Here is a 26,562-nt window from a genome sequence, read left to right on the forward strand (position 1 = left end):
CGTGCCCCCCGCAGCGTTTCCCCAGGCAGGGTTGTAACATTACAATGCAGCATCACAACATGCCACCCCCTCGTGCTGGGATGACACGAACAGGTGCCAGAGGGTCCCGAATCCTCACGCTGCTGCTAAGGGTGAGAGTTTGCAGAAGAAGCACAGTCAGCACCTGGACACACGAACATTACTCACACCCGAGTCAGAGTTTTCAAAACTTTATTTTCAGGACAGACAGCCTGGCTTCTTTGCACATGGATACAATAAATTAAATAAATATTAAATAAGGGATGAAAAACGTATTGAGTGCACATGAGGATATGGAAAACACAGAAAACCAAGGGCAGACTCTGGTCAGTCATTTGCACATGCAACTGACCGTGCCAAGTCACTCAAAAGGAGCTAAGAGTAGCAAAAAGATTGATTGCAGGCTTGGACGTGGCAGAGCCAATAAAAAGTCATGCCTTCTGGCGAATAAATAAAATGACATCACATCACCCTATGAAGAAAGCATCCGAGCTACATCTTAAAAAAATAATGTACAAAATCCTCCATTCTTAGATTAGTCTCTGCTGGTAAAGTGGAAAGAACACAGGAAGGGGCAGCAGCACCCCCAAAGCACACACCAAACCCAAGAATCCCAGTCAAGTACATACAGCTAGAAAGGGTTCCAACTGGTCAGATTCAAGCTGCATTGAACAGGACAGGTCATTGGAGTCCTGTTTATATTCCTGCTACCAAACAACTGGGGTTACTCTCTTCCAGAAGACCCTTTACAATACACTCCTGCTACCTACTCACTAAGTGGCAGCAGGGTTCCAGTGTGCACCTGGAAGAGAGCGAAATGCTATAAATACACTGTTAACCCTTTGCAGTGCCCGTGGCAGGAGATCCCCTAATGCAGGTTTGTTTCTGGATGCACATTCCTATGAGACACAGAATGTTGATAGGGTCCTCTTGGTCTCCTTGTCTGGGAGGGTTGCATGGTGGCAACATGCATTACTAGCTTAGTACATCTCCTATTTCTGCTTGAGTAGCAGTATAGTAACACAGGAACAACTACTAGCAACATACCCGGTTCCCTAGTGCTGGGGCAACAGGACAGCTCCCATTCTTTGGGGCACATGTTCTGTTGAACATTTCAAACTGCTCCCAAAACCCAGAGAGAGCAATGAAAGGGAATTAGATTTCATAGCAACACTTCCCTGCTCCCACCTTCTGTCATGGCTAATCCTCCTGCTTGGCAGGGTAACTTGCAGCAGGACTGTGGTCAGAAGTTCTCTCTCACTAGCGTGGCATGTAACCTAGTACTCTTACACTAAGACAGAGCTGTGATCATCAGTGCATCCACCTGGCCCTAGGGCTAAACACGAGGCACTAAAGTAGCACACTGAGCCCTCTCCTCAGTTCAGCAGCCTTATACATAAATAAATAAATAAAGCCAACCCAACCAACCCAGCTCCCACCTCAGCCACTTCCTCAGCAGATGGCTGTACATCCAACAGGCTCACTCAGCCCTAAGGGCTGCATGGACCTTCGCTTGTTGACTTTCCAGATGTACTAGCCGTGAAGAAATCCCATCTCCAGAGCTTGCAGTCATGCATTCAGCCCATGCCCTATGCTGTGGCAAGGCAGGGATCTGTTCCACTCCTCACTACATTTCAAATTGTTTCCTTCCCACAAAAAAGAGACCACTGACTGAAATCTAAAGCAGTTAGGGAAGAAAATGCTTCAAGCTGAGGCGAGCCGGGAGTGACCAACTCCTCAGCACGTGAGGATCGGATGATGATACACAGAGACCTCTTCTGTTCAGTTGTCCGGAGAGAGGCACTGGAGTCACTCCCCTCACGCGCTTCCAATTTGCTACAGAGACATTGGCATAAATACGTAGCTCTGTGACTGGGGTGGAAAGAATCACTTGGCAGAAGGAACCTTCAGGAAACAGTCAAACACCTAACAAGGCAGCCACATAAATCACAGGGTTAGAGTGAAACTCTCCCCCCCGCCCTTAATCAGCTCTGCTGCTATTGCACATAAAAGCTTCCCTTCTCCCTGATAGTCAACACAACATAAAAGCATTTCAGAACCACATCAACCCCTGAGAAAGAGTATAATTCTAATGGTGAATCTAAGATCTCCATAGGCACACAGCCGCACCTGAAATACTTCCCTTCCTACTAATACCGGAGGACTGACACCCCTCTGCCCCCTGATCAGTCTCACATCATGGGGCTGGAATTTAGGGAAGTGACTTAATGCAGAAGCTCAGTGACCCCACTTCCCACATTCCCTCCTGGATTATACAGCCTCCATACCAGAGGGCTCTGGCTTGGCTGACAGTGCTGCCAATTACTGGTCAAGAGAGATGAGATGATGCTCTGGTGCTCTGGAGGTAATAGCAGCAGGATACTCTAGGGACAGAAACTGGCAGGTGCCAAGGAAACCCCTGGGAGGCAGCTAAAGAGAGACTGAATCCATTTCAATGATAAATAAATAAATAAATAAAATTGAGACCCAGGATGAAGAGGGGTTGAAACTCTGCAGTGCCTCTGACTGCGCCTTCCCCTGGAGAAGGCCCTGCCTGGAGAGGCAAGAAGCCTCAGCTGGGCAGGGCTCACTGATACTTTGACCTCTCACACGAAAAATCAAACCTGAAATAAAAATACACCTTGTCGTCAAAATCTTCCTCAACCTCTGTCTCATTAGCATGAGGCCTGCTTCCCAACAGGCTCGTTACTGTAGTGCTTTCCCCAGTCTCACCAACAGAGATGCAGGCTACCGCCGAGCCTGAGACCACTGCGGGGATGTGTGTGGGGAGGGGGAAGGGTAGAATACCAAAGGACTTAAATCAATATAAACTAAACTGGCAAGTGCAAAAAGGGTCCCACAGTGTTACTGAAGAGGCACCTCCAAGCCCAGCTGCGCTGGGACACTACAATTCCACATGCACGTTGCTGTAGGATTTATCTACAGTCCACTCGTTCTGAGCCTCATCCCCCTCTTTGGCATAGCGAGCCATCTCCTGCTGGAACTGGATCTGACGCCTCTTATTGGGATCAACATTGATCCAGTTGTTGGCAATCCATTTGGTTCCTCGAGTGACGAGGCAGCCTCCATGCAGGGAATATTCATCCAGGTCGCCAACCCAGCCTGCAGAAGGAAAACAAACCACAACTGTCACATTGGGAAGCACTGCACTCTACTGTACCTCACAACCCCGCAGTGTCTCCCTAGGGCAGTGGAGCACAGACAGACATGTGGCTGAGGACTAACTTCTGGCCTGCACATATTCTCCTGTTGACAAGTACAACAATCCAGCCCAAAAGGAGATGTCAGACCACGTCAGCTACTAGGATTTTAGGACAGTGACTTGGTTTAAGGGAGAACGCCAGGGATTAGCTTTGCCATAGCTAGCTAACTAATCACCACCTAGGGACTTAACGCTGGTGGATGTGAAGAACAGTTTTCAAAGCAGGACAGAAATGACAGATGCTGTCAGTAGAAGGCTTTGAAAGGCAAAATCCCATGGGTGCTGGAAGGTAAAATCTGTCTTTTAAAATAATTCATCGTATCGTGTAAAAGAAACATTGGACTTTACAGCAGCTCTAGCTGACCCCCAGCACTTTCCAACAGCACCACTGATTCTCTCTGACCTACTCTGCATCAAACTCACATCAGCAGCTAGTCTCTGTATTCTGTGTGTTTGCTGTTGGGATCTCAATGACAGCACACGAGGCGCTTTCTAGTCTTGTGCAGTGGCTGGAGCCCAGACCTGTCCTTCAGTCTCCCCACTGCAGTGGTGCCTCACTACCCTCTGCTGGGATTTCCTGTAGTGAAACCACAGGCTGCTCACAAGGCACAAGTAATCCCCTTTCCTTTCTCCACCACGATCTCAAAATCGAATGCAGCACGTCTCAAATGCAGCCACCAGGGGTTTTTCTTGTGGCCACAGCCTCCTGGGCTGTGACTGGGGGGAAGGGAGACAAAGTAGCAGCCCCTCCCTGACATTCCTGGATGCACCACCTTGGCATTGGTTGCTGGGGCCACCAACAGTGGTTGGGCCCTGCTCCCCCTGTGGAGAATCTGGGGCACAATGCTGGAGCACCAGGCAGCCAGTGAGTTGCCGTTAGGAACCATTGGTCTTCTGGCTGTAAACACAGGAAGATTTGCCCAGCTACTACCAAGGAGAATTCAGCAGTGCTCATCAGTTCCTGGCTGCTGCTCCTTGGCCATCCTTTCAGAATTCATGTGAAGAAATGCCCCGACCCACAACACACAAACAGCGAGGCCCAAAGAAACAGGCTGCTGTCCTCCCAAATCCTCTCTCTTCCCCTCCCAACAGGCGTAGTGCTGAGGTGGGACAGTACCTTCCCCATCTGACAGGTAGTTGTACCAGAAGACAGCAGTGCCCTGCTGTGGCTTCACTCGCAGGTTGCCCTTATCACAATTTTTCCGTGTGTCTCGTAGATCAACATCATTCTGAATCAGAGACTGAGAAAAAGACATGAGAATAAACATTACCCTGTAAACAGGACTGGGATGAGGAGCCTCTGCCCCGCTCCATTGTATCCCCCTTTATCAGCCCCTTCCATGAAATCAGCTCTACGTTTGCATTAGGCAGAACAGGAGGCTCCCCTCATATCTGCAGCAGCCAATGTAGGGAGTACAGAAGTCAGTGAGCTGCCTGCCCTCCCCACCCTGCCCCAGGTGCTCTGCTATCCTTCTGGCCATCTGAATAGTCTCTGTTCCCTTCATGCACAGCAAAGTGCATGCAATGAGAAGAGCTTTCATCCTCCTGCAAGGAAATCTGCCAAGAGGCAAGCAGCAAAGCAGAACCTGTGCTAGGGCACTGTCTCTCTCCTCAGGAGGTGCTCCTGTGTCCCCCTGTACTAGTCTCTTCCCTTTGGGCTTTGTCACATTCATTATCACTTGGTTTAAAACATTCTCCTTTCCCCTAATTAAAGAGACTAGCATGTGTAAACCCAAGCCCCAAATTCGCCTTTCCCCAACCACATCCAACAAACTCAGGGGCCAGCAAGAACACAGATGGGGGCAGGTGGGGGAGAGGCTCTTTTACCATCTCTTCATAGGTTCTGTTATCAGCTATAGGAAAGATGGTCTCTCCTCCCCCCGTCACATTGTTCAGGTAGAACAGCACGGTCACGTAGCTGTAAGACAGAGAGCACAGCTGCTTACAGGGTGCAACTGGAATAGTGAAGATACCCACAGGCTGTCGCACAAGCCCTTCCCTAAACTCTGTCCCCACAACCAATGGGCTAGCTTTGCTGGCACGTGCATAGGGGCTCAAGCATGTATCGCCTGGCCCAGAGCCTGAATAGAGTGTTCTCCAAGGAGAAGGCTAACAGGGACCATCTCATCTGCTCTCAAGGGTGTGGCTAAAATGCAGGATTATCCCCACTATGGAGCACTGTTCTAGCATCCAGTGGGGATGGGCCAACAGCTTCCTGGAGCTAGTCAGTGACTCTCCTTGTATTGGCCAGAGGGACCAAAGGGGTTAACCCTCTCACTCCCATTTCAGTTGAGCAAGGTAGCAAGCAAACCCACAATCTATGTGCAGTGAAGTGAGCTGCCTTTAGCCCCACGTTTCACACTGAGATCACTTTAGATAGGTCTCCTTTTAAATCTGCTCCCAGACTGAGCCCTGTCACCAAGCCGGCTTGGTGTGAAGCTAACAGCTGAGTGCACGACTCACCGACAGGAGGTCTCAAAGGGAGCGCTCTCGTTGGTGATCAGTTTGGTGTGGCTGCAGGCCGTCTCTGGGAACACCGGCCCGCTGTCCATGTGGGCGTGGTAGTGCCCTCCCTGGTCATACCGCACAACCTGCAGCGGCTCGCTGTGCTCCACAATCTCAGGAGGTAGACGGGTCAAGCGCATCACCCTGGGGAAGCCGGAAAGCAGGTTGGGGAGAAGCAGAACAAGCCAACCTTCATCTGTAGAGGTTTTTAAGGCCTGGCTTGACGAAGCCCTGGCTTGGGATGATTTAGTTGGGGGTTGGTCCTGCTTTGAGCAGGGGGTTGGACTAGATACCTCCTGAGGTCCCTTCCAACCCTGATCTTCTATGATTTTATGAATCCCACTATGGCCACCAGGAATGTGCACCGTGCTCTACAGACAGGGAGACGCTTCCTGCCTCAAAGAAGCAAAGAGGAGGACAGAGGAGAAGAGCTGCAGCAAGTAGGCCCAGTGATAACTAGTCAAGGCCTTGATAAGACACATTGATGGTTCTCAAGTGTATAAATTATCCCACAGCCTCTCTCCCTGGTCTTATGAGTTGGGGACTTCACGCAGGTGTCAGGGTAGAAGAGTCTCCAGGAGGGATCTAAGTGCAGGGAAGCTGGTTCCTCCCTTTTGAATCACTCCTGTAGGATCCCGCCTGCCTCACAGCCTCACTCAGCCCCAGCACCTGGTTTCCCCATGGCATCTCATTCTCAGCTGAGACGCAGTTAGAGAGAATACTGGGTGTAAACCCAAGCCCCCTCAACCCTGAGCAGAAGCCAGGAGCCTGATGTAAAGGGGACATGCCAATGCACGTTCAAAAGCACCCTAGAGGGGGCTTTGCCTGAATGAATCAAACTGCATGAGAACACACAGTGTGGCAATCAGCCAGGGGCAGAAGGTGACATTTGTCATTTAAGTCAATTGGTAGGTCACCTCGTTTCAGTAGCAAAAGGCCTCGTGCCAAGAAGAAAGGTCACCAAATACCCAACCCTGCTTACAAGACAACTGCAAAACATGTTTCTGCTAAACACTCAGCGAGGTTTACTCACTGCACAGTCAGCATCAGCACTATACAGCGGCTGAAACGGACCAGTGACCAACACCTCCCTGCTCGGAGGACCTTGGAGTCCAGAGGACCAGCAGGTACCAGGTGTACTTTTATACCTGAGTTTCTTTGGAAAGACTGTGCACAACACCACACCTAGTGCATACAGAATGAGGGGACCCATTGCAGAACTGGACAGCCAGAACAATGGAGCAGAAAGCCTAGTCAGTGTTAATCAGAAACTTCCTGGCTAAGCTCCTCTCGCTCAGCAGGGCTGCCACTTGCTGGGAAAGATTCCTTTCTGTGCACAGGTCTCCAGGGACCTTCAGGTGCCATGTCCTCCCCTTCCCAAGGGTCCTGCAAATGGCCCTCCAGAGCTCAGAGATCCATAGCAAAGCAGAGGGACCATGACAGGACTGCATGGAAGGGCAGAAAGACTTAGCTATCAATAGCCTTATCACATTTCTCATCCATCCCTCTGCTTCCTGTTCTGCATTGTCCCCAACAGGACTGAGGTGCATGGGAAGCAAGCAATGAGACCAGACCTTTGTGCTCTAGGATTTCCTACATCTCTGATCATCCCCAAAGTGAGCAGGAACCTCTCAGATACACTGTAAGAACCCAGACTAGTTACCTCTTTGGGGTAGGTGCTAGGCCTGGATCATGAAATCTGTACCAGGATTATGTGGGCTCTGGCTTCTGAGAATCTCCAAATCCTACAAAGGATTTTAATAGCAGCCTTTGGAACAGTAAGCTTCTGCTTCAGCAGGGACACCCCAATACTGCCCAAATAAGGGTCATGTTGGCATTGCATCAGGAGCCCATGGGTTCCAGTTAACAGCAGCTGCTGACCCACTCTGGTCAAGGTGGCATATAACACACTGGGACCAGTTCTCTTTCTGGGACACACTGAAGAGGACGGTGGACAAGAGCCACTTTTAGGTCTCGAACCACTTTAGCCACCCACTTATTAGGCCAGGACTAGCTCCCCTTCCTGATGGCTCAACTAATTCTCTCAAGCCCACTGAGGCCAAATGATCTGCCAGGAGATGGAAGTGACTTTCAGCTGCATCTGTAGTGAATGAGTGTCCCAGGAGGGCTGGGTTTGAAGTCTGTGCAGGGCCGAATCCAACCTCAATGGATGGACAAATGGGGCCACACCATCACAGCGAGGCTTATCACTGGATGTATGCTCAGAGGATTAAACTGGCTTAGCTAAATTGGAATAAAGCGACATTTGTTAGCAGTCAGTTCTACTGGGGAGAGATCCAGGTGAGATGTACGAGTAGTTAAAGTAAATGCACATAATTACTGGCAAATTAGCTAACACTGGGAATGGGTAACAATTTCACCGGTGAATGTTTCCATTAGTTATCCCATGTAACACTGAGTCTTTGTGATTCTATGAGGCAGCTCCCAGAAGCAAAGAGTTGCTGAAGGCTTCATTTCTGTCCACAGAACAATGCATTTGTAGATGAATTTCAAGCCTTAATGGGACTCTCCCTCTTCGGTGTCAGCATTCAGTGATCCCTGTCTTCCAAACGCTCTCACTCCATGAGGACTGAACAGACCACCACCACTTCCTGTTGTCCTGGGACCCCAGGCACAGCTGCTTAGCATTATGTGTATATCGCCCCCTACGTGTGTCCAGCCCACCTTTCCTCCGACATGATGGCCGTGTCTACACAGCATCCTGACCCTGCCAATGCCTTTACCTTTGTCGTATGGACCTCATGACCTGATGTGCCCCCTCACCCTGGTACAGCCACGTGTGTTGGCTGTTCCGCACCAGATCGCTCATCTTCACTTTCTGGCTCCCCATGTACTTGTGGAAGTCACGAATGTTTAGCTGTTTAAACTCCTCCAAACTCAACACACCTGTGAAAGAGAAGGAAAGCAGGCTGTCTCTTCAGCTTTCTGGCCCAGGCGCTCGTTTCCCTGGTAGTGTCCAGCCTTCAGGGATAGTTAGGCACCGCCATTCCAAGGGCCTGCAACTCTGTCTAAGGGCTGCACTGGCAACTCATTGGTAGCCAGAGAGCCACATCTGACAGGTGTTAAATAGAGAAGATTGCATTTGCTTTTGTCTCTAATATGGAGATGCACCAGTGAAGACAACAGGTCCCAGCATGCAATATTCTGTCTTTATCTGGGCAGAGGCCTTGCTGGGAACTCTAGGAATACAACAGCCAGGAGATGTAGAACTCTGCGGCTACATTTTGGTTACCTGCATTTTCACTGTGAAGAGCTCTTAAAGAACACAAAGTAATCTACTATAAAGAAATAAACACCATCTCCAGATTTGCCCTTTGAAATGCCTTAGCTAAAACGCTGCATTGCCCCTTTAAATGGATTTGTTACTTGGATGAATAAACGGACTCTGATTTGAAAACTCTGCAGAAGGACTCTGCCCACATTTCAAACAAATATTTTATCTGCCAATTTTAAACAGTGAATGCCAAACAATTTATAAGCTGATTGTGAAGCTTTTCTGCATTTATGTAATTCAAAGAGAAATGTGAAAGGCAAATGCAACAGAGTATGTTCTGGTTACTGTGAGTGACAATAATCAAGAAATGAGATGTAAAAGGTGGCTTCCATTAAAACACAGACATTTCCTTCCATGGGTGTCCTGACATGTATGCCTGGACTCTCCACTGTAATGGTGATGCATGAGTAGCAGAGGGCGGGAGTATCTTTTTGCCTTTCCCAGTTTACGGAAGACCCTGACATTTTCTATTTTATGAAGAATCAGATTTGGTGTCTAGCCCCAGGTGTCGTACTCTGGCAGTGTGGCAACCTCATAGGCCAGCACAGCAACCAGACAGCTCTGCACATCTAACTGTGGATTAGAAATGTTTGCCTCCAAAAGGAAAACCAAACACCCAAACCAGCTGCCCCTGAACTTCAGAGAACTCACTGTGCTGACAAGAAATTATGGTTCATAGCAACAGCTGGGAATAGAGCTCCACTGTCCCCTTTCCCAAGAGGGAAGAAGGGGGCTTGTCAGAGGGAAAGTTAGGACAGTTTCCCCAGATGCTGGCACTCTCAGCTGAACTATTCGCTGTCACCATTTCCAGCTGTCTGCACACATCCTTCTGTCCCCACTTCCCTGTCCCCCACTTCTGCCTGCCTCTAAGGACACAGTGCCACATCCACGTTGTGACCTGGCCTGCCCGTTGTGCTGGTAACAATGGAGGGGAGCAGGACTCCGGAAGTGAGGCCCTGCCAATGGCACAGAGCACGGCCCCGGGAGTAGAACTGAAGCTTCTCATTTATTAAAGTTCAGCATGGTGGAAACACCACAGACAGTTAGATCATCCGCCCTTTCCCCAGCCAAGGACATCAGGAGCCAAGAGAGCACTGAGGCAAGCGTGCTGACCGGATATTTAGCCAAATTTCCCATTCACCAAATGCTGCTCCCCTGCTCCAAAGCAGTTCCTCAGGGCTGCTCAGAGCGCCAGGCGACTGGAAGTGAGTGGGCACAGACTGCATGTTTACTTAATTTGATTAGGAAATGGAGAGTCACTCAATTGACGCGCTCTAATTAGAGCAGGAGAGGTTAAACTGCATGCCTGGGACAGCGGGAGCTCTTGGAAGGCCAGAGGAAGGACGGGCGGAACTGGGCTCTTGGAATATATTAAAACGCTGATGGCAAGAGAGAGGGGGAGAAGCACCAAGAGTTGACTGAGGAAACTGCCTTCATGTCCACTGACCCCGACACCCTTTCATCAGGAAGGGGAGCTAGCAGGGCAGCGCTCCAAATCTGTGAGCGGCAGGAAGGAGACACAACTCGCCCCAAGAAGGTGGGGGTGTGGCGGCCGCATCTTACAGCTCTGGTGATTAAAGGGGCTGCAGGTCCCCAAGAACTAACTAAGGAGGAACAAAGCAGAGTGCACCCAAAGGATTCTCCATTATGCAGTGGATCTGGTCTCCAGTGTGCTAGAGATAAAAGGTATCGGGGGGTAGCTGTGTTAGTCTGTATCTACAAAAACAACCTCACTTCTTCAGATGTGACGAAAGCTTATGCCCAAATAAATCTGTTAGTCTTTAAGGTGCCACCAGACTTCTTCTTGTTTTTTTAGAGATAAAAGGGATTCTCAGAGGCTGTATTTCAAAGCTCCTCTCACCATTGCCATCAGGATCTGCCTTGACCGCCGTGTACATCTCCCGGATGCTCTGAGGGGTCATCCACCTGCCATTCCCTAGGCGGGTGTGGGTCAGCACCTGAAATTACGAGTAAGATAGTCACATCCTGGGCAATGATTCGTTTCTCTGTAATGCTAATTAAACCCTACGTGAGGGGTCGGCAACCTTTCAGAAGTGCTGTGCCGAGTCTTCATTTATTCACTCTAATTTAAGGTTTCGCGTGCCAGTAATACATTTTAACGTTTTTAGAAGGTCTTTCTATAAGTCTATAATATATAACCAAACTATTGTTGTATGTAAAGTAAATAAGGTTTTAAAAATGTTTAGGAAGCTTCATTTAAAATTAAATTAAAATGCAGAGCCCCTCGGACCGGTGGCCAGGACCCGGGCAGTGTGAGTGCCACTGACAATCAGCTCACGGCACACGTGCCATAGGTTACCTACCCCTGCCCTACGGGCTGGTAGCTCTGAATCCTGAGAGAGCTTCTCTGAAAGACATCAGCTAGAGGAGAAAGGGATTCAAATGGAAGCTATTTTGCAACCTTAGCTATAGCAGTGTGACCAGCGCCTGCTCTAACATTTCAGTTTATGCCATCATAAAAGCACAACTGGGAGTAAGCCAGCCAATAGCCAAGCAAAGGCAGCAGGTGTCTTCCTTTCCCTTGGAGGGAGAGTCAACAGAACAGATACAGAGTTAATGTTCTCACTTGTGCCATGTAAAGACTTTCGAAGGGAACAGTTTAGAAAGAAATGCTTGCTCTCTGAAGAGGATCCAGGAAGGAAACACCTCAGAGAGCTGCAGACAGACTCCAGGCTTTGGAGGAAGAAGGCCTGTCCTGCAGTCACACTATGATCAAGAGCAATACTCAGCAACTACATAGCGTTTTTCAGCTGCATACCCTCCTTTGTGACGTGCCCTCAGGTAAGTGTCATTGGCGCCATTCTACACCTGGGGAAATGTGACGCACATCTAGGGAAAATGAGTTGCTCAGGGTCACACAGTGAGTCAGAAGCACTACTGGGATCCAAGTCGTGACTCCCAATCCTGTGCTGTAACACAATGGCCGCATTCATTCTGAGGCCTTCTCTGCACTTGCTTACCCTAGCGGACTCAGTAGCTTACACACCGATCTATCATTCTAACCAGTGACTCTGCAGTGCCCTGCCCACCATGGGAAGGCATGGCTAGCTATGCAGGCTTCACCAAGCAAAGCCCTCCCAGTGCCAACTACAGCCCTGAAGATACGAAACACCACAAAACTGCACACTCTCTCTTATCTCTGCATAGGAGCCTTTGCCCAGCTGATCAGAGCAGACATTTCCTAGCAACCCCACAGCAGGATCACTGCTACTGAACGTTTCTCAGATTGAGAAGAAGTCTCCCTTCCATGCTGCAGTCCTGTAGAGACCTGACCTCCTCCAATTAAGTAATGAAATGTGCTGGGCTGGGCTCAGCCATGCCTTGGTACAGTTAGCCATACAAGGATGAGGAACTTCACAACAGCCTCTCTTCTTGAGTTCCGATATCAAACCTCTCTAGGTTTCTCTCCACTTCTCTACCTCTTTGAGCTGCAGCTGCCCATCCTGGTTGTGGTCCAGCAGGTTGAAGATGTCCATTTGGCTGATTTCTATCATTTCCATGGCCTCCTCATAGTCTTCAGTAGGCAGGATCTGGCTTTTCTGCAGCCCTTTCAATTGAGCCAGGTGGATAATCAGCTTACACTCTTCTTCCGTCAGGAAATCTGGAATTTCTGCAGAAGCAAAGAGTGTGTGTGAATGAAAGACCAAGGAACCTGGTGCAGTGAAATCCCTAACCAATGGCAGACAACAAAGAAAGGGGGAGAAAATTAGAAGCTTCCCAACAGATTTGGGGGAGGAGAAAATATTCTTTCCTTCAATGCACCACACTCATCCCCATGGAACTCGGTCCCAATGGGGCAGCACTGAGCACTAACCATTGAGGTGCTAGGGACTCTACTAAATACCTAGTTGCAGGAAATTACTCTAGAGGAAGAGAACCCAGAGCCTTTGTGTTGGGCATGTTTGCAGTACTGTTACACTTTCTTTGCCCTCATTTGGAGGGGAATTTGGCAGAGAACCAGGAGCTCTTCAGTGGAGCCTGGCTTAGAGAATCCACTGATGTGAAAGGGAAAGGCAGCCTCCAACCTAACTCCCACCTCCTCAATTCCAAATTAAGATGATTGATCTCCGAACACAGATTTATACCACAGGGGAAGAAGAGAGATTCCAGCGACAGTCACAAAAATAAGGGGCAGGTGTATTATAGACTTTACAGAATCAAGACACTATATCCCATCAAAGTCTCTCTCTCTTCCCCCCCCCCCCCCCCCCATCGTTAGCAACACAAAGCTAGCAGTTTATAGAGACAATACCAAGATTATATACAATTTTCAAAGGAGAAAAGTTCCATCTGTGATTATGTGGCCAGGAGAATTCCAGTCAAATGGAGTTTGGGGTTAACAATCTTGTCAGTGAGATACTGGAGAGATCCCATAGGACACACCAGCTACACTCAAACCTCATTAGCACTGAAGATATTTTAGGAAGGCGGAAAGCACATCTGGTCCAGTTTTGAAAGCTCAAATACCACACTTCTGCTTTCTGAACTACCTCCCCTAGAATTTTGGCAAGTCTCTGGGCTAAGAACAGACCACAGTTCAACCAAGAAACACATTGAAAAGAAAACAAATTAAGATAATTACATCTGCTAAAATCCCCAGTGAGTAGGCGGCTTCTCATTCAGTACAGCTAGGTGCTAAGTCTGCAGAAAGCAACACTGCCGCTTGCTTCCCAGAAAGCCCTCAAAAAACGTGTGTGTCCACAACCCCCCTGGTAGGGAACAATTCCTGTCACAGGCAGCACACAATCCTCTTCATAGAAATACTGCAGAGCTGCAACATCCACTTGCCACTTTCTAGTTAGTGGCATAACACAAGTTAAGAATCAACTGAGCAAACTGACAAGAAATACCCCCAATACTTTAAGTTCCCTAAACTGGACTGAAATAACATGACAAAGGTTTTGGCATTTAATTACAAGCTTAGGAGAACAACTTCTCCTAAATTACAGCAGCTGGATTTCATACCAAAATATAATTTATATTCACTAGAATGAGCTTTCTATGGCACAGACTGCTAGATGAAGAGTTTGTCAATCAAATGCTGGTAATCCTGTGTGTAAACAGCCTCCCCTATGGATGCAAATGAATTGCTCTGTCCAAACTGGGCAGAAAGCTCCCTGAAATGGTTAACTTCTGAACAGGGGGGCCATCCCACCCCATTGCCTGTTTAACAATGGATCGAGCTAAACAAATGGCTCCTAATTGACTTGGGGCAACACTTGATTGCTTTTCCACAAAAACAAAAGGGAGGAAAACACTGGCATTTATAAAATAATGACTAATCCGGAGAAGAGGATGGGCCAGCGAAATGGTGTTGAACAGAGAGCTCCAAGCCAGGGGGGCGCCAAGCCATTCCCCCCTCCCCCCAATCAACACCTGCTGATCTCAGCCAAGCCCCCTACGAAAATCCAAACAATCAAGGCAAACACAAACTGTGGTATTGTCTTCCAACCAGCGCTCCAAGAGAGTTGCGTTTAATGAGACTGGATTAGCAGAGAGGTGGCTTCATGCTATAAAAACCATTTCCCAGTCAGGAGCAAGTCAGTCCACAGTGCACTGCAGAAGGCAGAGCCTCACCTGTTCTCTGAACATTTTACAGCTACTGGTCTGAAGAAAGAATGGATGCAGCAAATTGCAGATTTCCCAAACTGAGCATGCAGTGGCTGTTGGCTGTCTTCATATGTCTGTTAACCTGGGGCTCCCCAGGAGTTTATGGGCACTTCTTGAGGAGCTCCTCCAGGTGTATGCTCATTCCAAGAAGTATGGCCTTGTGCTACGACATTGGATATTCAGAGATGCGCATCCCCAACCTGCTGGAACACGAGACTATGGCAGAAGTGATCCAGCAGTCTTCTAGTTGGCTGCCCTTGCTAGCCAGAGAGTGCCACCCAGATGCCAGAATCTTCCTCTGCTCACTCTTTGCACCTATCTGCTTGGACAGGTAAGGCATTTCCGATATGTTATTTCAACATGGTCAGTCAGATAAAGCTTCCTAATAGGAGAACAGGCTCCCGAGACGAGCTGGGGAACCCAATTACTGAAGTCATTTAGAACTAGACTGGATAAAGCACCAAAGTATTGTAAGGAACAGGGTGACCTGGGCAGGGGGATGAATGAGATGACTCACTAGGGGTTTCCCCCTCTACCTCCGGGCATTTCTGAGGGGAAATAAAAATCCTGCCATACAATGTGACCTGGGTTTTGAATTTAGTTTGAAGATCAGCTGCCTTATAACCACACACTTCTCTAACTGTAATGACTTCAGAAAACCTGCTGGTAGTTTTCTACCTGCAGACCATGCTGGTCTTCACCCAATGCTCCAGCTTCTGTATAGTATGCAAAAAGCCCATCTTCTCTTTGCTTCCACACAGCAAGCTGGCCATCCCTGAAATATCAACACAGTAATTCTCTCCTCTCCTTGTCTCCCACCACCAGCAAGCCTTGTATTCCTGCTTCTAAATTCTTTGCTCTCCTGTTCTAGGCGTTTCACCCTCTCCACAGGTCTCTCAGACACGGCACATGGGCTCATCTGGAGTCCAGCTTCTCGCACAGTTGCACACAATGAATTGCTACTGACCTACACACAGTAACTCCTCTCTCCTACTCCAGGTTTCCAGTAACTTTACCTAGAAATATCCTTGGCTCCCACTCTTGTCCTGAACCAAATCATCCTGCTCCTGCATCACTCCCAGTACCTCTCCTTACACAACACCCCCCACGCTCCAGCACCTAGGGGTTCTTACAAAGGAAAAATCCTTGCTCTTGGCAACAAACTGCACAGCAGTTCAGGAGCTCCAGGGACCTAGTTAGAACAGAACAGAAATACAAGCAGCAGCTGCCCAGCTAGAGCAAGCGCTTTCCCCTACGGAAGATGGGAGCTTGTGGCAATACCCTACGCCCGTCACGAGGAGAAGGGAATGGCTCTTAGCCCGTAGTTTCACCCTAGTGTATCCTCTCCCATTTGTGTTAACACCCTTCAAACACTCACACATTTATTGTTTGGTTTCAAAATGTGCATATTCACAATGTATGTCAACATTTCTACAGCACCATTCAAATGCAAGCCTGTGGAGGCAATGCCTGTGGAGGTTAATCCCAATTTAAAACACCGGTACAGACCATTTACTAATGGTTTCTGGAAAATCAGTACCAATTTTTGAGACAAAGTACTTGGATGTTTCCTTCCTAGAGAAAACCTCTGGGACCGTAATTGTTGTATTCTGCAAACTAAAGCTACTGTAGGGAATATGAATGTCATTCCAAAGTACAACACAACGCTGTTAATTTAGGAAGGCCGGTGGTTTGAGCTTGCTCTGGAACAGTTAACCCTTCACTTGTGCTTGCAGCGAAAAGCTCGAGACTCAGCGCAATCCTGTTTCTCTCACTAGGTTCATCTACCCCTGCCGCAGCCTGTGTGAAGCTGTTAGGAACAGCTGTGCTCCAATCATGGCTTGCTATGGCTACCCATGGCCTGAAATCCTGAACTGCAACAAATTCCCTGCAGATCACAACTTATGCATTTCAACAATCACTGATGAAACCACTTTGAGCAGGAGAAGTAAGGCATTTTTCTAACTCACTTAGCCATACATAACATTTCAAGGTGAACTGCAAAGCAAGAACAGGGGCCTGTGCCGTGTTTGGGCTTTTCTTTTTAAAATGACCTCTTTAAATTCGGCTAGGCTTTTGTACAATAGAAATGCTGGTTTTGTGCATCCAGGAGAACTCTATGGTAACTCTATGGTAACTGGAGAACTGAGGAAATGAGAGAAAACAGAGCAGCTAGGAGGGGAAAGAATTTTTAGTCAGACTATTTAGAAGTCTGGGGTTTTATTTCTGTTAAACCTGTTCAATTTCCATCACTATTTAACATTTTGGAGAAATGAGGACTTTGTTATAGATTTATCTATGCCTGCCCCTCCAAGCAAGGCATGAAAGTTAATAATACACAGGCTCAGATAGCCACAAGATCCTCCAGGAAAGCCAATGATGTTCAGCTCAATATTCTCAATATTCAGGTTAAAAAAACATGCATAAAAAAAAACTATTCAGGCCTTCTTTGTATATCAGAAAACAGCTAAAAATGGCACAAGCTCCTCTCTTGGTCAGTGGGTGTGAAGCAAAATTCAAACAGCTTTGAAGTAAAATTGTAAGGGGAAATCCTACCCGACCCCACCTTCCCCACATTCTGCTCCATTAGCTGGGCTGCTGGTGTTGCCAGCATTTCCAGAACAAGTGCTTACCTGACAGTTCTACCACACACACGAAGAACCAATCTCACCCACTAAGGCTGGCCCCTATTGTAACTACTGTTGTGTGACTACCAGTTAACCAACACAAGTGTAAATGCTCATTTAGACACCCCACAAACATCTGTTCCCGGACACAAGGGTTTGTAGAGTGTCTAAAGAAGAATGTTATAACTCTGTGTCTGTTGCAGCAGTGCCCCGAGCCAGCTGTAGGGACTGTGAGCTCGAGGAAGCCAGCACCGCCAAGGAGATACTGGAAAACTTCTGTTCCAATGATTTCAGTGAGTACACATACCTTTTCTTCCCACCTCAGATGCCAGCTCTCTGATGGCCAATCAAACAGCAGCATCCCCCGGAAGCCTCTTCTACTTGCTATAAGAAAGTGACTTGCAAAAGCTATGGCTCCAGCTTTTACAGTTTTCATTCCTCACCTATGTGCTGAGCATCAAGTGTCCAAACTGCTCAGGGTGGCTCTGGCAACTTGCCCACAATTCACAGCTTGCACCAAGGGCAACATGCTGCATTATGCATTTTGTATTGGTTTTGGCTCTATTCCCCCATATGCTGAGAGAGCCAATCATGTGGTTCACTTTGGAGACCAGAGTTCAAATCAGATTCCTATCAAGACAGATACACTTGGTCATCTCCAGCCTACACACCTCATACCCCACACATTTAGCCCAGCAATTTCCTGTTTCTGCTCCAAGGCCAGAGACTGGAGCAGGTAGTTGGGTTGGGCCAATCAGCTTGCTTAACTTTCAATTTCCACAAAGTTCTACAGCATTCAGCCACACCATCTTCATGGCTGAATCCTGGACAACTTTGACAAGGATATTACTGCTTGCAGCCCCTGCTCTGAGGGGAAGGCTAAGACTGGAACAACAAAGGGAGTGCAGAGCAAGATTAAGGTGCACCAGGCAGATGCACAAGGCCACCCTCACAACTGCTTCCTGCCCTGTGCCTCTGCCTATCCAGTGGCATTAATCTCCTTCATGAGCACTCATCCTTCTCCCTACTCAAAGGAAAGGGGAAGTGAAGAGAACAGTTATTGGCACTAGAAAGACTGTAATCACAGATTTGGAGGATTACAAGTTGAGTACAACCTCTGATTTGGCTGGGACATCACTGAGTCAGGGAAACATCTATAACACTTATTGCATTCAAAATGGAAAAGTTCTGTATGTTGCCAACAGAAGTGGGAGGGAGGTCGTTAACCACCAGCAGTAAAGAAATCCCAAAGGGAATGAACATAAATCAGGTGGGTAATAACAATAGGTAACTGTTTCCCATTTGCCTCTTCCAGCTGTGAAAATTAGAATCTCCAGGAAGAACATGACCTCCACCATCTCTGCTTTTGACCTGGATTCCAAGCTGGAGGTTTTGAAGCATGGCCCCCTCCTCCGGGCAGAAATCCACCCAAGACTGCAGCACTGGCTGGACCTAGATGCCACCTGTGTTCACAACATCATGAGAGGTACACACACAGGAGTCTATGTCATCAGTGGAGAGGTGCAGAATGACAAGGTGGTCGTAAACAAGGCCTATGCATGGCACAAGAAGAACAGGAACCTGCAGCTGGCTGCGCGGCGATGGAAACATCACCGGTGCCGAGCATAGTCTGGCAGGAGATGTCAGCAATCTCTGCTCCACTGATAGAAAATTGTTCCCCTCCCTGTATCTAGAAAATGATCCGTGACAACCAGAGCTTTGGGGACGTGGGTCAGTACAATGGCTATTTTTTAGTGGGATTCAATGTAGTCGATAGCCAAGGTCTAGGGGCCATACTACAGAGTATTTCACTAAGGGATTGCTATACAACATGCTAATTAATTAAGAGCTTAGGGAGTCACCGGTTGCTCCAAGAAATAGAAAGACACAAACATGCTGTGTCCTTCTTTATCTCCTACTGCACTGGAAACCTAGTTTCTAATAGATTTGGCAAGCAGGAATAAGTGAATTGAAGTCCTCAGCTTAGAATGGACTGGAGGAGATACCTAATAGCTATTCTTGCCTGTTCCCTTCACACTGAAACCTGGTAGTAATTTCAATCCTGTGGTTTGTCCCTGAAACACAGACTTTGCACAAGTGCAAGCTTGCTGTAGGTCCAGAGATATTACAAAGACATTTCCACACACAGGTCACCTTGCTTGGTGGGACATGCGGCCGGCAGCTGTATTCACCACTTGCAACTACCCCATGGGGCTGCCTATGTAATGGCTAAAGTTTTAAAGGAGACCTGTGAAGGAAAATGTTGGATTTCTGCCCTTTTTACTTTCTGATAGAAAAAGGTAGCCCCAAAAGGGTTAATTCAATAAGGGAATTTAAAAAACAATTCCGTTTACCTAGGAAGACCCTGGTGACTGAAGAACTGGTGATGTGAGGACTTCCCAAGAGTCAGGACAGAAAGCTGAACAACTGGGAGTCGAAGGGATTTGTAGTCAGACTGTTTAAAAGTCTTTTTGTTAGCACCCACTTAACTCCAGTGACTAGCATGCATTTTGGAGAAAGGATGTCTCTGTTCAAGATTCAACACACACCCCTTCAGCGAAGTACGGTCTGAGACAATTTGGGAAGTCCCCTGTCAAAACCTGGGAAGATCAGACTCAATGCTTCTGATATTTCAAAGGTTAAACAAAGCAGGGGGGAAAATAACTTTAAATATATCCCTCCAGGCCTTCTTTCTTTATCCAAAAGAGTCAAAAATGGCAACAGGAGCATTTTTCTAAAATCCTTTGCAGATCCCCTATATCAAAAGCAGCACTTCCAGCAGTCATCTTCAAGGACAGGTATGGTCCTCCTGCTTTCCAGACAGGCACTGCCATAACTGTGGACCACAGGCCTTGAAGCAGAGCACAACAGCCACGTGCAAACAAAGAGAGGGAGTTAGTTTTCCAGAATTCCTGGTGAAAGTAAATGTCATGTATGGAGGTATTCCTAAACTAGAGCAAATACAGTAAATACAGGTCTGAAATAGGGAAGCAAAGAAAACAAGCTTTGGGGGTAAATGGGTCTTCTTTGTACAGTGATAATTGACATGTTTACCTATAATGTGAGGCTTCTTTTGTTTCTTGATCATCAGTCATTTACTTTAACGATCATCCAGCATGCTGAGGGGAGATGCATGGAACATTTGTTTGGACAGAGGTGCATTTCAGATACCATTGTCTCTAAGTGCTCTTCATGTGTTTCATTAATTGGCAACCAGATTTTCTCTTTAGCTCTGGCAGTGCCTGAGGCGAGGCTTGCGGCCCCAGGACTTTCCCTGTTCAAATTCAGTTGGGGAAATTGGCCACATCCTGACATTTGTGCAAATTTAACTTCTGGACCACTGAGGCACAGAGGATTTTCTAGATTCATAGAGTCTAAGGCCAGAAAAAAGGAACCACTGTGATCACCTAGTCTGACTTCCTGTATGACAAAGGCCACAGAACGTCACCAAAATAATTCCTAGAGCAGATCTCTTCGAAAAACATCCAGGCTTTAATTCAAAATTGCCAGTGATCCACCACACACTTTGGTAAACTGTTCCAATGTTTAATGACCCTGCCTATTGAAAATTTACACCATATTTTTAGTTAGAATTTGTCTAGCTTCATCTTCCATCCATTAGACTGTGTTAGCTCTCTCTGCTAGATTGAAGAGCCCATTATCACATATTTATTCCCTATAAGGCAGATTGTCTAATCCTTTAATCATTTTCACTGTTATGCTCTAAACCCTCTCCAATTTATCAGCATCCTTCTTGAATTGTGGATGTCAGAACTGGACACAGCATTCCAGCAGCGGTCACATCCATGCCAAATTCAGAGGTAAAATAACCTCTCTACTCCTACTCGAGATACTCCTGTTTATGCATCCAAGGATCGCATTAGCCCTTCTGACCACAGCGTTGCACTGGGAACTCATGTTCAGCTGATTACCCACCATAACCCCCAAATCTTTTTTCAGTCTCCCATCCTGTAAACATGCCCTGCGTTCTATGTTTCTCGATGTACACCTTTACATTTAGCGGTATTAAAACCCATACTGTTTGCTTGTGCCCTCCTTACCAAGCCACCCAGATTGCTCTTTACTAGTGACCTGTCCTCTTCATTAGTTACCACTTCCCCAATTTTTGTGTCATCTGCAAATTTTATTGGTGATGATTTTATGTTTTCCTCCAGGATACTGATATAAACGTTAAATACTGCAGAGCCAAGAACTGATCCCACTGGGCCCCACTAGAGAAACATCCACTCCATGATTCCCTGCTTACAATTCCATGTTGAGAACTACCCGTTAAGCCAGTTTTTAATGCATTTAATGGATGCGATATTACTTCTACCTCATTCTAGTCCTTTACTCCAAACGCTGTGCAGCACCAAGTCAAACACCTAAAACCACAGCAAGACTCCCTGCTTTTATCCCCCTTCCCCCCTGGCTTACAAATTCAAGCCCAAACCATCGAGTTCCTTGCCAGGTGATCTCTTAAAAGACAACTGCCTCAAAGCAGATTGCATTCGAAGTTATCACAGAATCTATAAAGCTATACAGACTGAAAAAAGCCCAGTCTGGTGCTGCTTTGATATTAACACGATTATTTCATTACTAGTGCTTCTCATAAGGAGGAAAACATACAGGGCAAGAACCTTTCCTAGCTCCATGAAATAAGCAGCTTGGTTTCAAGGCAGGTGATTCTGTGTCATTTGTAAATGTTTAAGTATTAAAACAAAACAAAACCAATTTCCCAGTAGTGTCCTTTGCCACACTCCCAAACACAAGGCTGATGAGAAGTCTTTAACATGACATCCTTTGCCTGAAATCAATGTTGCACTACACTTTCCCGAAGGCGTTCAGAATATGGACTAGTCACTCACTTCTATACTTGTCCTCAAACTCTGCAAAACGTTTTGATAAATATAAAAGCCTTTGAATTAATTAACTTGGAAAGTCCTTTACAGCTAGAGCCGCTATGCTTTGCCTACACACACGAGGTGTTGATCTCTTATTGATGTAAGCGAAAACAGATACACAGTGGGGCTGTTCCAACTTCACATCAATTTTTAAACCAATTTTGTTAAACTGAAACAACTTGTAGGTAGAGAATGCCTTAGTGGTCTTTTAAAGTCAACCCGGGCTCCTGGGAGGCTCAGTGGGGTGATAAGAGCTGTCTGTGAGCTGAAGTTCCTAAATAAGAACTCCTTATCAGAGGACAAAGCAGAACAAGCTGAATAAGGACCTAAAGTGCTGGACATCAAGCACTGTTCCAGGAGTGATGCATTTCCAGATAACAGGATCAGAAAACAAGGCCTACCCCAGAATCTGGAAGAGAGGTGTTAACCTGGATTAATAAAGTTGTGAGTCTATTATGCCATAAGTCTGTTTTTTGTCAACTACAGCAGCATTCTTGAAGGCCAGGATCAGCTCTGTTAGGTGAATTGCATCAATAAGGGTAAATAAGTTAGAACTGAGGGCCCAAGGGAAACTTAATTAGTAAATCAAACTGACCCCTCACACTGTGTTCCCTGTCATTATATTGAGGGTTTTTGGGTGTGTGACTTTTATAAGACACCAGTTCCAAACTTCAGTCTTTACACACCGCCAGAGGGAAAACTATTTTGGAATTTACAAGTTATGAATACTATGTATTTAGAAACCAATGACAGAGCCGTGTGTGTTTCTTAAAGATCCTCGTTGCATTAAAAGGATTTAAATAAGAAGTGTGTCTGGGTTTTTTCTGAGCTTTCACTTTGAATCAGGTAGCGTGAACTACAAGGATCCTTTTCTTCTTATTCATATGACACAACAACGGTGAAAGTGCCATAAAGAATTCAGAATAGCAACCGTGTTAGTCTGTATCCGCAAAAAGAACAGGAGTACTTGTGGCACCTTAGAGACTAAAATTTACTTGAGCATAAGCTTTCGTGATGAAAACAGTCTCTCTCCACCTGGACAAGCAAAAACTTGTACACAACTGTGCCAGTAAGAGTTATTCACATCTTTTCAATATACTAAACCGAGATCTAGCTAAGAGGAATCCTTGTGTACTGTGGAATGGCTGGGAACTAAAAGTGTGACTAGCATGCCATGCCAAGGACAGTGGAAGGCACTATTTCTACTACTATCTTCATTATTCATTTCCTCTCCTAGATACTTAAACAGCAATGCTAAGTTGCCTTATTTTCAAACGTTCCAGGATCCCTTATACCTCCCTAATATCTCAATCACTAGCATCTTTTCAACAGGAGCTTAGGTCCATGGGATTTTAAAAAAGGGAAGGGGTTTTCTTGGGGGGTTAGGGGGAACCTGGGGGAAATTAACTAGTTTTCCAAACTCTCCTAAGTGGACTGTCCAAAATTAATAATCTCAATGAACAGTGGATCAAAACATCTTAAACACAAAGGGTGAACATATTTAACCAGGGTATCACAACACGATTTAAGGAATTTAACTGTTGGAGGAGAAATTAACATGAAATCTCCCCTTCCTGATTAAAAATTAAAACAGAAGTCCCTTAAAAGACCCAAACCATTTGGCTGTTCCAAGAAAACTCAACCTCTACCTCAATGGAAACACTAAAAAAATTAACAATAACCAAAGTAGTGACCTATGCCTGCACAGTCCTTTCTGCCATATTATACATATAACGCTCCCAGCTGCATGTTCCATGGCTTGTACATTGATTCTCCAGAGATTAGGAGGTAAGAAGGCAAATTGAGATAGTCACCCTTTTTCTTAAATCAGTTTCCAACATTTTATGGAAATCAGATCCATTCACTTATTCTTCAAATTATACTAAAAAATAAAAGCAAAAGAACTGGTAAGCAGCTCAAAAGTTTGAACTGATTCTCTCTGCCTTAATAAGTATATCTTAATAAAGATCTGAAAAAAAAATGTCTGAATAATCCATTTCCTAAAGACAGGAGAGAAGAGCTATACATTTTATAATGTCAGTATCAGTCACGTCTGTATGCCCTGTGGGAGTAATCAGAAGAGCTACAATCAAAGCAGGTTGCCAAAGGCAAACTGGCCACTGGATTTCTGCCAATCTGCGGAATTCACACAGGCCTGTTTTTATTGCACTGGGCTGCTAACAATGTTAAAGGGGACACATAAGCCATCACATGTATATACTGTATAAGACAAAGCACGTAAAAGGGAACAGTCAAGCTCTGCCTCCTATGGAACATCAACTAAGTAACAGATCTCAATTTTCTCTGACTCATCTGAGCAGAGACTCTCAATCTACAAGTCAGGTACTAGTTACCAACCCCCTGATGCTTCAAAGATTTTGTCCTCACCGCAAAGTTAACTCAAGTTACAACTCAAGTGTTGTGCCTAACTTGAGTCCTGCCCACATACACACAAGCCTTTAATTTGCACACACTGATGCTTTTAACTCGCGTTGGCTGGCCTGAGAGGAGATATAAGCTAAGCTTAAGTTAGTCCAACTCAGCAGCTTGCTAAATGAACACCCTGCTTCTAATGCCGTCCCACAATTCCCCCAGCGTGACCAGAAAGGACAGAAAAGTTCTCACACAATTTACTGGGAAAGCATTTATACAGCATCTCATCTTACTGAAGTGCAAAGAACTATGGGCTGTGCCCACAGAAGGGCCACACACAGCAAGTGCAGTGGCAGTGTGCACACAGGTTTCAGAGTAGCAGCCGTGTTAGTCTGTATCCGCAAAAAGAAGAACAGGAGTACTTGTGGCACCTTAGAGACTAACAAATTTATTAGAGCATAAGCTTTCGTGGACTACAGCCCACTTCTTCGGATGCATACTTCTTCGGGTGCACACAGCAACTCAAATGTTATTTCACAGTGTGGCTGCTCTCACTGGAGCTAGGCTAACTCCAGAGCAGTAACTGGAGTGTAGATAACTCAATTTAACTCTGCAGTAAAGAGACCCAATGAAAGGCACAAAACCTTCTACCATGGACAGTGGTTCTCACCCATATACCCTATTCCTTCTGAAGCTACCACTTAACATAAAGAATTCAGACATTTCACACCAAATGAACAACATCTATGAGGACACAAACTCCAGTTTCGTGATTTACTGCAGAAGTTTCTCCTTTTTACAAAGCTGTGTTTTTAATTGTATCAACCAGATGCTGAATTACCATAACTCTAGTGCTCTCTCTTTATTGGCTTGGGGCCCATAATTGCCACAAATATATCCAGACTGCAGTGTGGATTAAAATACCAATGGGATTTCAGCCACCGTGTGAGCAGGTCTTGTGTCTTACCAAAGAGAAGCGGTTTCAAGCTGAGAGTTTTCATGAAATGGACTTTGTTAGGGACCAGCTCCACCTTTTGCTTATGGCCAACCTGGGGGACAAAACAGCAGGAGTTAACATACTACATTCCAGGGACAAATGTTCAGTGCTTTCCCCCCCACTGCACATTCAACAATCACTATAAAACAAAACAAAAAAAAGCTTGCCTGCAAGTTTGGATTGCATATATACAGACATAGCAGGCAGGCAGGCTTCCCTTTCTATACAGTTCGTGTGTTACTGCATCTGAATGTCTGAATTCAATTCTGGGCACCTCATCACTGGCTCTGGACAGGTTAGTTCTTGGCTTAAACTCAACTTAAAGGGGTTAAAAATTCAGCTAAGGTGCAACTGAGATCAATGGAGTGACACCCATTTATAGCAAGGCCCAATTTACCCCAAAGTTGGTAAGAAATAAAGAGCAGAGAATGGCACCAAGCCGGCAGAGCTCTGACCCCGCTACAGTTTCTTGCTAAGTCACCTCAGACCAAACTTCAATGAGCCGGGCCGTGCCGAGCTGTGCCAGCCCCTAGCACGGTCCGGGGCACCACGCTGAGCCTAGGATGCAACAGGCCAAGCTCGCGGCTCAGGGTCAGCCCGGCCCCGGTCTCTACGGGCACTGCCGTGCCAGGCCGTGCCGATCCAGCCCGCCCGCGCTAACCCGCGCCAGCTCCTTGCCTTGATGCCCTCGCGGCGGGGCAGGGCGGGCGCGGGCTCGGGCTCAGGCTCGCTGGGGGGCGGGGGCGGGGGCCCGGCGCCCGGGCCGTCCCCCGCGCTGAGGTGCACGAAGAGCAGCAGCCCCAGCACGTTGAGCACGTAGAGGTGCGCGAACACCATGAGCACCACGAAGTAGGGGCGGGAGCAGATTTGCCGGGGCCGCCCCCCCGGGGGCCCGGGCAGCGGGGGCCCCTCCGCCCGCGCCGCCTCCGCCGCCATCGCCCGGCCCCGCCAGCCCCCCGAGCGCCCACACCGTCACCCCGGCAACGGCC

At 46.9% G+C, this 26,562-nt stretch overlaps 1 protein-coding gene across 1 annotated transcript; it reads right to left on the reverse strand.

Annotated features, from left to right (window-relative positions):
- Nucleotides 1-193: 193 nt before the first annotated feature.
- P4HTM (prolyl 4-hydroxylase, transmembrane) lies at nucleotides 194-26,515 on the reverse strand. Its single transcript, XM_054035688.1, has 9 exons — nucleotides 26,252-26,515; nucleotides 25,544-25,625; nucleotides 12,482-12,672; nucleotides 10,903-10,999; nucleotides 8,491-8,653; nucleotides 5,705-5,890; nucleotides 5,069-5,159; nucleotides 4,359-4,482; nucleotides 194-3,141 (listed from the first exon to the last, which is right to left on the reverse strand). Exons 1-9 carry the CDS (start codon nucleotides 26,507-26,509, stop codon nucleotides 2,924-2,926), a joined length of 1,410 nt encoding a protein of 469 aa, XP_053891663.1. The 5' UTR covers nucleotides 26,510-26,515; the 3' UTR covers nucleotides 194-2,923.
- Nucleotides 26,516-26,562: the final 47 nt, after the last annotated feature.

Source organism: Malaclemys terrapin, chromosome 7 (assembly GCF_027887155.1).
Source record: "Malaclemys terrapin pileata isolate rMalTer1 chromosome 7, rMalTer1.hap1, whole genome shotgun sequence".
In the NCBI taxonomy this organism is placed as follows: Eukaryota; Metazoa; Chordata; order Testudines; family Emydidae; genus Malaclemys; species Malaclemys terrapin.

What these genes read in the sequence shown, in the direction of transcription:
- P4HTM (XM_054035688.1), bottom strand. Translation starts at nt 26,509, where the DNA reads ATGGCGGCGGAGGCGGCGCGGGCGGAGGGGCCCCCGCTGCCCGGGCCC. An exon ending in ACAGAACCTATGAAGAGATG is followed by an intron (nt 4,483 to 5,068) that starts GTAAAAGAGCCT and finishes TCTTTTTCTCAG; the next exon opens with TCTCTGATTCAGAATGATGT. An exon ending in CTACCTGTCAGATGGGGAAG is followed by an intron (nt 3,142 to 4,358) that starts GTACTGTCCCAC and finishes TTCCTTCTGCAG; the next exon opens with GCTGGGTTGGCGACCTGGAT.